Source organism: Pristis pectinata, chromosome 21, assembly GCF_009764475.1.
Source record: "Pristis pectinata isolate sPriPec2 chromosome 21, sPriPec2.1.pri, whole genome shotgun sequence".
NCBI classification, from domain to species: Eukaryota; Metazoa; Chordata; class Chondrichthyes; order Rhinopristiformes; family Pristidae; genus Pristis; species Pristis pectinata.
The window spans coordinates 36,582,535-36,596,441 of NC_067425.1; the positions used below are offsets into that span (position 1 = coordinate 36,582,535).

The 13,907-nt window shown below is 47.0% G+C and overlaps 2 protein-coding genes across 2 annotated transcripts in view; one reads left to right on the forward strand and one right to left on the reverse strand.

Moving 5' to 3' along the window:
• Positions 1 to 10,634, reverse strand: part of derl2 (derlin 2) — a 28,410-nt gene extending 17,776 nt beyond the window's left edge. Inside the window, exons 1-5 of the mRNA XM_052035402.1 lie at positions 10,526 to 10,634; positions 5,998 to 6,063; positions 1,596 to 1,669; positions 1,282 to 1,375; positions 413 to 608 (exon numbers count right to left, since the gene is read on the reverse strand). Of these exons, the coding sequence (XP_051891362.1) occupies positions 413 to 608; positions 1,282 to 1,375; positions 1,596 to 1,669; positions 5,998 to 6,063; positions 10,526 to 10,618 (523 nt within the window). The 5' untranslated portion in view covers positions 10,619 to 10,634. The remainder of the gene's footprint in view (positions 1 to 412; positions 609 to 1,281; positions 1,376 to 1,595; positions 1,670 to 5,997; positions 6,064 to 10,525) is intronic.
• A 56-nt stretch (positions 10,635 to 10,690) lies between these two features.
• mis12 (MIS12 kinetochore complex component) lies at positions 10,691 to 12,586 on the forward strand. The gene is made up of 2 exons (XM_052035401.1): positions 10,691 to 10,816; positions 11,566 to 12,586. Exons 1-2 carry the CDS (start codon positions 10,696 to 10,698, stop codon positions 12,252 to 12,254), a joined length of 810 nt encoding a protein of 269 aa, XP_051891361.1. The 5' UTR covers positions 10,691 to 10,695; the 3' UTR covers positions 12,255 to 12,586.
• The last annotated feature ends 1,321 nt before the right edge of the window (positions 12,587 to 13,907 follow it).

Here is a 13,907-nt window from a genome sequence, read left to right on the forward strand (position 1 = left end):
CCATAGGTATCTTGAGAATGCAAGTGAAATCCATATGTATAATGCAAACCTACACAGGAGAGCAGACATTACGGTGGCTGGAGCCTATCCCCACTGGCCGTTCATTGATATTTGATCTAGTGTAATAATGGTCCATGGTTAACACAATATCTGTGCAGTGTTGTAAACTACTGCTTTAACACTACTGAGTAACAACTTACAAGAAGAATGTCAAGCCCCTAATAAAATCTTACCTTACTCACAGGCCACATATTTGGATTGAGAAAAGCATCTGGTCCGTATGTGGCACAAGGTTTCTCTCTAGTGCCCTCCCCAATTGACAAAAGAAAATGATGAGATACAACAGGCATAGACAGAATTCAAAGCTCAAATACTGGCAAATATTCTTGTTTAAGTGTTATTGCTTCCTTACCTAGCAAATCCACTATGATTGAATTGCCAAGTAATAACGAGAACCCCATTAGTACCCAGGGCAGGAAAGGCGCCTGAAAATTAAGGAGTCCAAAGAAGTTCATCCTGACGTAAGGATTCCTCCTGCTCCAAATGTACACTAACATAATGGTGAAGGCCTGGCCCAGGAACACCAGGTTAACAAACAAGCCGAAAACCTGGCACAAAATTAAGGAGAATAACTGTCTTCGGCGGGAGTGTCAGAATCTAGGAAGGGAAGTGGGGAGAGGAGAAAGGGAAACTAAAGAGTAAACAATTTGGCATTGGACTTGATCCGAACAAATCGTGTGGTTTTTAAATCAGAATGCTGATCGAACCCTTGCGTGATAATGACAGGGACACAAGAGATGGCAGACGCTGGAATCTGGAGCAAAAACTCAGCAGGTCAAGCTTTTGGGTAATGAGTCTGCTTCAAGACCCAGAATGTAGAGAGAAGATAGGCAATATAAAGGCATGAGAGGGAGGGGTGAGACGGGTTGATTGGTGATTGGTGGAATCAGTTAAAGGAGGAATGATGGGCAGATAGACCCTGTCTCTAAACTCCCCTCTCCCCCACCTGGCTCAATCTGCCCATCACTCCCCCACTCATCTGGTTCCACCAATCACCTACCAGTCCCTGTCTCACCCCTCCTCTCACCTCTTTATACTGGCTATCTTCCCTCTACACTCTAGGTCCTGATGCCGGGTCTCAAACCTAAATATCTTGTATTATTAATGTTATAATAGTATATCCAGTTAATTAATTTACTGATCCTTAAAGAAATTTTGGATTATATATTTTGTTTTAGAATTATTTCGTATATAGGCTATTAAGCAAAGGTTGAAGGATACGGTCATCAAAAATCCACCAAAAAGGAACATAAAAACAAAATCTGCGGTGCGACCCCTGAACGATCCTTCTTCTAGCATTCGACAATACCGGTATCTGCAGTTGCAATGGTTAAGGCAATGTATCAAAATAAGAGCATGGCAAGCAAAAAATGTTTGAAGGATCAACATGGCCCTAAACCATTTTTTTTTGCTGTTGCAAATGCAAAAATGGACACAAGTCACTGGTTAAACAGAACAGCATAATTCTGTGCAACAGAGCAGCTCTTTTTTTTCCAAATTTCTAATTGTCTATCTGTACAACTGTTAAAGGATACAGAAAGATCATATTAAACAAAAAGTTAAATCCCACTGTACCAAAAAACAGGAAATTTGTAATTAATCGCCAAACCTACAAAAAAAACACAAATTAACATTACTGAAAATCATAAGACAATCAAGCAGTTATATAAAGGTGAAATTGACAAATCTGCTACAGTTCTTCAAGGATGTAACAGCAGAATAGATAATGGGGAACAAGTAGATGTAGTGTATTTAGATTTCCAGAAAGCCTTCAATAAGTTGTCACATTATAAGCTGACAGCACAAGAGTACATGGGGTTGGGCTAATATACTAGCATAGATAGAACACTGCTTCACAGAATGCAGAAAGTCAGGATACATAGATCATTTTCAGTTTAGCAATCAATAACTAGTGGGGTGCACCTGGATTGTTGCTGGGACCCAACTATCTATGATCTATACTAATGACTTGGATGAAAGGGCTGAGTAGACTGTAGCCAAATTTGCTAATGCTGTGAAAATAAGTGGATTAGCAAGTTGTGAGGAAGTACAAAGGGTCTGCAAAGGGTTGAAGGTAGTTTAAGTAAGCAGGTGAGAAGTCAGCAAATGGTGTGTGAGCGGAGAAGAGCAGAAGAATAAACAGGCAAATTCTTATTTACATAGAATGAGACTACAAAATGTTGCAGTACCTGTATCTGGGTGTCCTAGTACGTCATACACAAAAACATATCATGTAGGTACAGCAAATATTTAGGATGGTAATTGGAATGTCAGCCTTTATAGTAAGGGGCGTGGAGTATAAAAGTAGGGAAGCTTTAATGCAACTTTATAAGCACTGATATGCTTGCATTGGAAGCAGTGCAGAGAAAGTTCACGAAGCTGATTCTGGGCTGAAGAGGTTGAGCAGGGTGTACCTGTACAACAATGAGGTGATGATGGTTTCCCTGGGGTGACAGAGAGGTGCAGCTACTGGGGCCGCAGTCTCACAGCTCCAGCAGTTCGGATTTCATCCTGACCTCTGGTGTTGTCTGTGTGGAGTTTGCACGTTCTCCCTGTAACCAAGTGGGTTTATTTAGGGTGCTCTGGTTTCGACCCACATGGAGTCATAGAGTTATACGACACAGAAATGGGCTCCTCAGCCCAATGACGACCGAGTTGCCTATCTGAGGTAGTCCCATGTGCCTGCCTTTGGCCCATATCCCCCTAAACCTTTCCCATCCACATACCTGTCCAAATGTCCTCTAAATGCTGTAACTGTACCTGCCTCTACAGCTTCCTCTGGCAGCTCATTCTATATATCCAACACCCCTCAGGGCACCTTTAAATCTTTCCCCCTCACCTGAAACCTATGCCCTCTAGTTTTAGACTCCCCTACCCTGGGAAAAAGACTGCAATCATTCACCTTATCTATGCCTTTTATGATTTTATATACCTCCATAAGGTCACCCCTCAGCCTCCTGCACTCCAGGGAAAACAGTCCCAGCCTATCCAGTCTATCTCTATAACTCAAGCTCTCCAGTCCTGGTGACATCCATGATTTTTTTCTGCACCTTTTCCAATTTAATAACATCCTTCCTATAGCTAGGTAACCAGAACCGCACACAATACTCCTATGGTCTCACCAATGTCTTGTACAGTTGTAACATGACATCCAAATTCTTGTACTCAATGCCCAATGAAGGCCAGCACGCCACATGCCTTCTTCACTACTCTGTCTACCTGTGTTGTCACTTTCAGGGCAATATGTACTTGTACCCTTAGGCTTCTCCGTCGAGCAACACTCTTCAGGACCCTGCCATTTACTGCGCAAGTCCTGCCCTGGTTTAACTTTCCAAAATGAAACACTTCACACTTGTCCAAATTAAATACCACTTTTTTATATATTAAATATCACTTTCCCAGTTGATCTAACCACGCCATCTACATTCTCATCCAAATCATTAATCATAAGTGTACTCCTACATCCTGAAGGGACTCATGTGATCCCAGCTGCCTATACCTGATATACCTCCTTCTTTTTCCTGACCAGTGCCTCAATGCCCCTCGTTAACCAGGGCTGAAGAGGTTGCCTGCCAGCCTTCTTCACTCTGACAGGAATGTGTCGGCCCTGGACTCTCCCTACCTCACTTTTAGAAGCCCCCCACTTGCCAAACATCCCTTTACCTGCCACAGCCTCTCCCAATCAACCATTGCAAGTTCCTGTCTAATGCCATCAAAATCAGCCTTGCCCCAATTGAGGACTTTAATTTGTGGACCAGTCCTATCTTTTTCCATAACTATTTAAAACTAATAGGATTATGGTCACTGGTCCCGAAGAGCTCCCCCACTGACACTTCAGCCACTTGCCCAGCCTCATTTCCCAAGAAGAAGTCCACTGCTGCTCCCTCTCTAGTAGGGCCATCTACATACTGTTTGAGAAAACTTCTGGACAAATTCTGCCCCATCTAAGCCCTTTAGCACTATGGCAGTCCCAGTCAATATAAAGGAAGTTTAAATCACCTACTATGACAACCCTGTTATTCTTACAGTTAACTGTGATCCCCCCACATATTTGCTCCTCTAATTCCTGCTGACTACTGGGGGCCTACATTACAATCCCATCAAGGTGATCATCCCCTTAATTCTAAATCCCACCCACATAACCTCACTTGACATTCCCCCAGGAATATTCTAAGTATTGATCTAATCAAAAGTGCAACCTGTCCTGCTCTCTTACCTCCAGCTCTATCACACCTGTAGCATCTGTATCCCAGAACATTGAGCTGCCAGTCCTGCCCGTCCCTCAACCATGTTTCAGTAACAGCTGTAACATCCCAGTCCCATGTACCGATCCACGTCCTGTGTTCATCTGCCTCACCAGTCAGGTTTCTTGCATTAAAATAGATGCAGTTTAGTCTACAAGACCTTTCCTGCTCCCTGCCCTGCCTACTGAACTTGTTTATTTTAACTTCTATATTTGCCTCAACTTTCATCTGCCACATTACTGTTTGAGTCCCACTCCCCTGCCAGACTAGTTTAAACCCTCCTGAGTAGTTCCAGCAAATCTCCTCACCAGGATATTGGTCCCCACCCCTCCCAGTACAATGCAACCTGTTCCTTTTATAGTTACCTCTGCTTCAGAAGAGATCCCAATGGTCCAAGAACCTGAATCCCTCCCTCCTGCACCAGCTCCTCAGCCACACATTCATTCACCCTATCCTCCTCTTCCTACCCTCACTACTACATGGCACTGGGAGTAATCCAGAGATTACAACCCTCGAGGTCCTGCTATTTAACCTCCTGCCTAACTCCCTATATTCACTCTGCAGGACCTCATCCCTTTTTCTACCTATGTCGTTGATACCAAGGTGTACAACGACCTCTGGCTGCTCACCCTCTCTCCCTCCCTCTGCAACCACTCGGAGACATCCTTGACCCTGGCACCCAGGAGGCAACACACCATCCTGGAGTCTCAGTCACGGCCACAGAATCTTCTGTCGGTCCCTCTAACTATTGAGTCTCCTAAGACTGTGGCTCTCCTTGACTCCACCTTCCCCCTGCTGTGCATCAGAGCCAGTCGTTGTGTTACATCCCAGAGACGTGCAGGTTAATAGGTTAAAAAGCTCTGTAAATTACCATAGGCATTGGTGATTGAGGAGCTGATGGGCATGTGAAGTAGATGGAGGAAAGGGACTGGTGGTATTGCTTTGAGAGCTGGCATTGACTCAGTGAGCTGAATAACTGCCTTCCAATGTCATTAAGAAACTATGAAATATAGTGGGGGTGTCTAGAACTAGAGGACATAATTTTAGTATCAGTTGTTCACTTCAGACAGAGAATTTATTTTCTCAGTAGGTCATGAACCTTTAGAATTCCCTAGCCTCGACTGCTGTAGAGACAGAGTCATCGAATTTATTCAAGCTGCAGCCTGACAGACATTTGAGCTGCAAGAGAGGTTGAGACTTAGTGAGTATTGGAGAAGCCATTGTGGCTAATGAGCCTCCTTTTGTTCCCTTTTCTTAAGCAGAGATTGGAAATGTAAATGTAAGTGCTTCTCCTTGGTAATAACCCAGTTGGAGACAATTATAGAGAGTCACAGGAAATTGATGCACAGCACAGGATAACTGTAAAAGGTTAAGGTGGGGGTTTGGCATTGAGGCTTCGGCTGGGGGAGGAAAGTGCTCATTAAAGACACCAACATGATACACAAAAGTTAGCTTCAATGTAGTTATTTTAATAGTTATATATTGTGATATTAGGAAAAGAGGCTCAGAAATCCCATTATTTTCTGACATCAGAACAAAAGAAAGCTGCTACTTCAGTTGGACAGCGCGTTTTCCTTGTGCAGTATTGCACTTATTCGTGCACCATGGGAATAGCTATTGCTGCACTGAAAATCATAAAGGTGAGCACATATATTGTGTCACAATACATCAGAGACAGAAACACAACACTTACTTGGTAATGTTTAAATATTAACTCTGGATTGAAGTACAGCTGGAATGGTGTGATTATTTCTAATTGCTGAAAGAAATGAAATACACAATTTTCATCAACAAAAATGTTGCACGTACGTATAGTGCTTGCTTACTACATATTTGCACACAATAGCAATTACTCTTTAAATCACCCTAACGCACTTCAGACAATGAATCACTTTTGGATTGCAGCTATTGTTACAATGCATAGAAACTCAGCAAAGAATTTATTCATAAGCTTCCACAAGCATAAAAACACTGAATGCGACAAAGTCTCAGAGGGCAGTCCACAGTACTTCCAATGGTAGAGTTGGGAAAATGGGGAAGGTAGAGCAAGGGGTAAAAATATAGTCCTTATCCAGCACTGACAGACAGGTGAACAGACAGGTATCCTCTACAGGTGCCAGCAAAAGTCCTGCATCATCTGCTGCCTCCCAGGTGCCAGGATAAAGGACATTAATAAAACGCTACAGAATCTTTTAGGGGAACAGTAACAACCATAAGTTTTAATCCATAGACCCAATTACACAGGTTGAAATCCTGCAGTCAGTTAAGCTTCTGAATGTAGGAATATAGTACAAATGGATTTAGAGAGAGGCTGAACAAGCATATGAGAGAGAAGGGAATAAAGATACCTTCAGCTGGGAGAGGATGTCCTCCCATCCTGCCCCAGCTAAAGGTATCATTGCAACTCTTGCAAAGAGGCAAGTAGAACTTAATGCTGGCATAGACCGGTTGGGCTGAATGGCCAGCCCCTGCACCCTATATCCTATGGGAGGTTGGAGAACTGCAAGCCACAAAACAATGGTGCAGTGTGAATAACATACATCTGGCTCAAAGCAAGACTGGGGATTTAATATTCCTTGTTAAAAGATATACAGGAAAAACATGGTTGATTACTGATTGATTAAACTATTATATAATACAGAAAAGGGCTGATGCAAATTCATTCAGCCAAAAACAGATTATGTTTGGTACCAATCGACAATTGGGGAGCTATTACATCAAGTGCGTATGGATCTACATTTATGGGAAGAAAGCTGTAAATTGGTAGGCAAATAATGGAAAAGACACAAGACCAGAGCAGTGATAATGTCGGTTATCCTACTGCAGACCGGGAAAGCAAGAACACAAGGCCAAACGGGAATGAATTTCTAAAACATGACGAGAAATTCTTTGATGAGTGTGTTCCCACCTAAATCAGAAAGGAAGCAATGCTACGAAAGCAAAACACTGCAGATGCTGGAAACCAAAATGAAAACAGAAAACACTAAACTGTGGACATCTGTGGGGAGAGAAACAGAGTTAATATTTCAGAATGCTGACATCTCATTGGAACAGGAACAGAGTGCTGTTTCTCATTCCAGTGAATGAGAAGGATCAAGTGAACTATGTTTCCGTGGCTGGGTATCCTGGTACATTTGCCTCACAGACATAGCATTTGCTGCTGACCAATGAGCTGCTGAGCTCAGCAGGCTGTCGAACTCTCTGCCACTTGATCACTGATGCCCATTCTGGCCACCTGACACTGACAACACATGATCCTTGCTCCCCTCCACGTGAGTGAAGGATTTACTGGAGATGTTTCTTGGCCATCTCCCTTGTTTGGAGCACGGAGTGGTCTCATCCCCACCCAAAGACCATGCAAAGACGTGGCTGAGACACACCACTATGGCTTTCCATATCTTTTGGAAGGGTATATGTAAAAAAAAATTAAAAGTTAATCATGCAGCTATCTTTATCACCTCTATATTGGATAATTATTTCCCCATATTTCCCCTCAGGCACCAAAGCTCAGAGGTATGAGAATGTGATGTGCAGAACAGCACAGGGACAAGCCTTAAGGTCCATCATGTTTGCATCAACCATGATGCCAATCTGAACTAATCCCATCCCCTCACCTCTACACTGGCTACCACTCCTCTATCTTTTGGTCCTCCATGTCAGGTCCCTCCAGTCTCCTCCACTCCATGGAACATCTTCCTGCTCCACTCTAGACCCCTCCTCAACCCCAACCAAAGCCCCACAGATACACCCACTCCCAGCAGTGTTCTGAGGGATTAGGGCAAGGAATCAGGTTTGCTGGTGGGCGGGAGATTGTCGGTTTGGTGATCACCACAGACATTAACCACCTTCCAACCGGAATCACAGGTAAGTACCAGCAGTTAGCCCCAGAGCTGCTCATCTGGGATTGGATGAAGCAGTTATTAGCTTTAGAAAAGGGGCTAATTTCAGTAAGATGGAAAAAAGGATCTGGAGTAAGTGGAACAGAATTATAAAAATAGGTAAGCAAAACAGTAATTGATCAATGGGAAGTCAAAGAGGCAGAACCGGTGGGAATAAATACATTCCCATCCAGGGGAAAAGAAGGGCATTCAAATCACCAGGTCTCTGAATGATTAAAAACAGAGAGGTTGAAAGGAGATATGAAAAGGTGAGATATAACATGTGTGAGACTATCAATGCAGTAGAAAACTGAGATGAACATAGGGAGACTAAGCAGGAGATTGAAAGAGATAAAAAGAACAAAGAGCACTGAAAAGCATTTTACAAATGTATAGACAGTAAAAGAGTAGCATGCTTGACACCAGACATGAAACAGACAATATTTTGAGCAGGGTGAGATTACTCGGTGGATGGAGAGAAAGATTCAAGGATGTGCCCAATGCCTCCTTGAAGAAATGTAACATCTCTATTGACTCCTGGGAACCTCTAGCCCATAACGGTTCAAAGTAGAGGAGGCTATGCTTCAAGAACACCTCCAAGCTCTGTGTAAGGAGCACATCACATCACATGCCCTTGAAATTTCAGAGCTACTGTCTACATCTTAAAAAGTCTATTCTACATTGAAGTAACAGAGAAGGTAGTGCTGCTGATGTTGTTTGATTGGACTTTCAGAAGATCTTTGATAAAGCACCACATTAAAATCAATAAGCAAGTTGCTGGAGGACTGAAAGCTAGAGGAGTGGTAGCCAGTGTAGAGGTGAGGAGATGGGATTAGTTTAGATTGGCATCATGGTCGGTGTAGACGTGGTGGACCTTCAGGCCTGTTCCTGCACTCTACTTTCCCGATATATCCATAAATTCATGCCGACCTCCACTGATTATTATTTGCTTTGCTATCAGAAGGACTGCATTGTAAATCCAGCTGAAGAATCTTGACCCAAAATGTCCACTGTCCATTTCTCTCCACAGATGCTGCCTGACCCACTGAGTTCTTCCAGCATTTTATTACACTTCACTGTAGACGAATGGATTTCAGTAATTTAGCAACCAGTGAACATAAATTAACAGGCCTGTAATTGCTCAGTTCATTTATTCATTCCTCTCAAAACAATGGGAAAATCCAGCTGGGAAAGATTGAAAACGATGATTAGAGCCTCTGCAATTTCCATCACAGTGAATGAAAACCAAAAAATCTGAAATAAGGGCAGAAAATGCTGCACTCGGTAATGTCAACAGCATCTGTGGAAAGAGAAATTCTTCGTCCTCCACACTGATGCCGGCTGCTGCCCACTTCTGAGACCTGAGTTCTCCACCTGATGACACTCTGCACTGCGGTTGTCCAGGTCACGACACCGTGTCCAAGCTCCCACATGGGGCAGGCTGTGCACCTGTGTGTCCGAGGCAACCAAGGCAGCTCCGCTTGCAGATTCCCCCAACGCCCCAAACCCGGAGCCTCGACCCCCGAGGAAGCAGGGCGGAGTGCTGGAGCCCGGCCTCACCGACAGACACGTCGGCTCTGCACCCGGCCGGGAGCCGGTGTAGCCACGCTACCCACATCAACAAACAATGTGAGGAGCCCAGCGGGTCGGGCAGCATCTGTGGAGGGGGGGGAGGGGAGTGGAGGGGGGGGGAGGGGAGTGGAGGGGGGGGGAGGGGAGTGGAGGGGGGGGGGGGGGGAGTGGGGGGGGGGAGGGGAGTGGGGGGGGGGAGGGGAGTGGGGGGGGGGAGGGGAGTGGAGTGGGGAGGGGAGTGGAGTGGGGAGGGGAGTGGAGTGGGGAGGGGAGGGGAGTGGAGTGGAGGGGGGAGGAGAGGGGAGTGGAGTGGAGGGGGGAGGAGAGGGGAGGGGGAGAGGGGAGGGGGAGAGGGGAGGAGGGGAGTGGAGTGGGGAGGGGAGGAGGGGAGTGGAGTGGGGAGGGGAGGGGAGTGGGGAGGGGAGGGGAGTGGAGTGTGGAGGGGGGAGGAGAGGGGAGTGTGGAGTGGGGAGGGGAGGGGAGTGGGGAGGGGAGGAGAGGGGAGTGTGGAGGGGGGAGGGGGGGAGGGGGAGGGGGGAGGGCGACACCCCTCCCCCACAGATGCTGCTCGACCCGCTGAGCGCCTTAGCGGGCTGTGTTGCTCCAGACTCCGCCATCGGCGGTCTGTGTCCCCCGCCCTGCCGTTACCCACATCCCCGGCCCGGCTCCCGGCCTCCGGCCCAGCCGACCCCTCGGGACCCCCCTCCCCGGACAGGCCGCCGGGCCATCCCCCCCAGCTCCGGTGTGGGCGGGCCCGGCCCCCGATCCTACCACGGCGGCGGTGGTGAGCACACAGGCCGTGGTGTAGGCCCGGGTCACCAGCGGGATCTGCAGGTACTCCTGCTGAAGGCTCTGGTACGCCATCTTCGTGCTTCCGGCCGGCGCCAATGGCGTCACTTCCGGACGCGGAGACCACGGGCCGGGACCCGGGCCAAGTGCGCATGCGCAGCCCATTTCGGCGGGAGAGCGGTCGGCGCGGACGGCTGCGGGAGCCGGCGGTCGGGCAGCGGCTGCAGGGGAGAGCGGTCGGCGAGACCCTGCTTCAGGAGTGGAAACTGCAGAGTGAGGGCGAGGACGCGGGGGGGTGGGCTGGAGGCGCGGGGGGGGCGGCACTGGGGTGGGGGGGGGGGGGGCGGCACTGGGGTGGGCTGGAGGCGGGGGGGGCGGCACTGGGGTGGGCTGGAGGCGGGGGGGGGCGGCACTGGGGTGGGCTGGAGGCGGGGGGGGGGCGGCACTGGGGTGGGCTGGAGGCGGGGGGGGGCGGCACTGGGGTGGGCTGGAGGCGGGGGGGGCGGCACTGGGGTGGGCTGGAGGCGGGGGGGGCGGCACTGGGGTGGGCTGGAGGCGGGGGGGGGGCGGCACTGGGGTGGGCTGGAGGCGGGGGGGGGCGGCACTGGGGTGGGCTGGAGGCGGGGGGGACGACTGGGGTGGGCTGGAGGCGGGGGGGGGGGGACTGGGGTGGGCTGGAGGCGGGGGGGGCTGGGCGGGGGGACTGGGGTGGGCTGGGGTGGGCTGGAGGCGGGGGGGGACTGGGGTGGGCTGGAGGCGGGGGGGACTGGGGTGGGCAATGTAGGGGAGTATAACTTGAACTTGAGGGAGGAGTGAACAGGGGCGAGAGGGGTCAGGCAGTGGTGTGGAGGATGGAGAGGTTATGGGAGGGGGTCGGCGGGAGGCGGTGGGTTGTTTGTGCCGGAAACCATGGCACGTTGTCAGCTCCTTCCCTGTCATTTAGATGTTTTTTTTAAAATTGATGTTACGTCTGTTCTAGCCTTTACATCGTTGCTCATTGTTTATTTTTCTTAACTTCACAGATTTTGAAATGGCGGACAGGCTGATGACATACGAAACCCAGTTCTTTGGGTTTTCTCCTCAGACCTGTGTACTTCGAGTTCACAGTGGAATCCAGGATTCTCTCCTTGATGTAATGCTCGTTGTCGAACGCGTAATCCTTAAGAAACTGAAAGAGCTGCCAGACAACAGCGTCACACCATCTCAGCTCCGTGCCTGTACAGAGAGCTTTCTCCAGTTGATGAAAGAGCGTTTGGACGTGATCTTCGAAAGGGTTGAACAGGGAATTTTGCAACATATTTTTTATATTCCTGAAAATATTCTGCTTCCTGAAGACAATGTTCAGGACCAACACTTGTACACGGAGGAACAGTACCAGGAACTACTTTTGGAAATCACTCAGCTTCAACACCGTTACAAATGTGAAATTATAGCCAAGCATGCCCTTCTTAGTGAGCTGGAAGAGCAAAAGATGGCTGAGCTGAAACTGGAGCAGAGGATTCACTGGTTGAACAGTTTGGACAATACGTGGAAGAATAATGCAGTTAGCAGTGTTCCAGAGAGCCTGACCTTCGTTACTGAGTTGGCCCAAAAATTACCAGCATTGCTTGTGAAAATCGAAGAGAAGTACAAGGATGAATTAAAGCACTTGCAAGCTGAGAGTGCACGAACAGAAAGTGAAGAAAGAAATTGGAAGCAGCACAAGATGTAATGAAGTTAGAAGCAGGTGGTACAGTGGGGGAATCTTTCACCTTTGGATCATGAGTCAAGCTGTAAGATGAAGGGCTATGAAAATCCTGACAGCAAAATAGACCATTCTCATTCTTGTCCAAAATGCAATACAAAAAATTGCTTAGATTTTGGCATTTTATGTGCTCTTGTTAGGGCAAGAAGATGGGTAGTTTAGCAACTGGTATGAGTGATGTACAAAGTGTTCTTCTGAGATCCTCCAGATACTGAGCAGCAGTTTGAATTCTTTTGGAGATGTTAAGAAACTAGTTATCTAGTGCAAAACTCAATAAAGCTTGTTTTCTGTGGTTAAAATTCATTTTAATTAATTCAACTTGGGCTATCTACCTGTCTGTGGTGTCTTTGTAGTGGTCACAGCCATAGGTCCATTTTAAACATCTCAAATCGAGCCACATTCATGACAGATTCTCAGCAATGGGCATTCATATTTACTTTTCAAAAAAAAAAGGAATAGGATGCCAGCTTAATGTTCCTGATTATAATTTTTTGCATGAGCTTAGGTGGTTAAAGAGGAGGGGTTTGCCAATGTTAAAGAAACAATCACTGAAGGGATGAGATGTGAGAAGGGTCATCAAATGAAGCTGTATGAGTTGAACTAAGGAACAAAAAAACTGGGGCAGTGGCACAATCTTAATAAAGTTTGCAGAAAATAATCTTGGGTGCAAAAGCACAAAGGCAATAATAATGAGCACTTCTGTTACCTTAACATTGACCAGGATATATCAACATTGAAGGTATAAAGGGCAAGAATTCTTGAATCATATTCTGGGATAGTTTTATGTGGTAAGCCCAAAAAGGTTGGTTGGGGGAAAGCAATTCAGGATTTTGTTTTGGGGAATGGTGTAAGGGGTATCAATAGGAGAGTATTTTTGTGGTAGAGGTTCTGGTACAAAAAGGAAGATCGCACTAGCCTTATAGTACTGCAGTTCCTGGGACCAACCGACTTGTTCATCAATGACCTTCTGTCAGAAGTGGCGATGTGCAATGGTCATTGTGCAATGTTCAATTCAGTTTGTAACTCTTCAGGCTGGGAAATGAAGCAGCCAATGCCTGCCTGCAGAAAGAGCTAGAGAACATATAGGCACGAGCTGAAAGGTGGGAAATTCCCTGCACCAGCTGTGCACTGGCTCCAGTGTACATCAGCTACAAAATGCACTGCCATTGCTTGTCTAGGCTACTCAGATAAACCAAGTAATTAAAGGCCAGTTAATAAAGCTTCAATGGGCTTTCTTAATTTGTTTCTAGAGATGTGTCTGACATGGGCTGCATTTACTCCCCATCAGTAATTGCCATTTAGAGTGGTACACTGCACTCCTGATGAAGCTTATTGTCATAGGCATACATACCCAGGATATAAATGCCATGAAAATGAGCTTTCTGCAGCAGCAGCACAGTACATCACAAGCATAAGTTAACATACTTGCAAAGTGCTATTGAAGAGTGAGTTCCAGAATTTAAGGGCAGCGATGTATTTCCAAGGCTGGGTAGCATGTTTCCAGGCATCTGCTGCCCTTTTCTGTTTTGGCCATTGAATTTGCAGGATTGGGAGTTGGACAACCTAGACACAATCCTGCAGCATATTAGGGAGATGATACACACTGCCAGCATAAAGTGA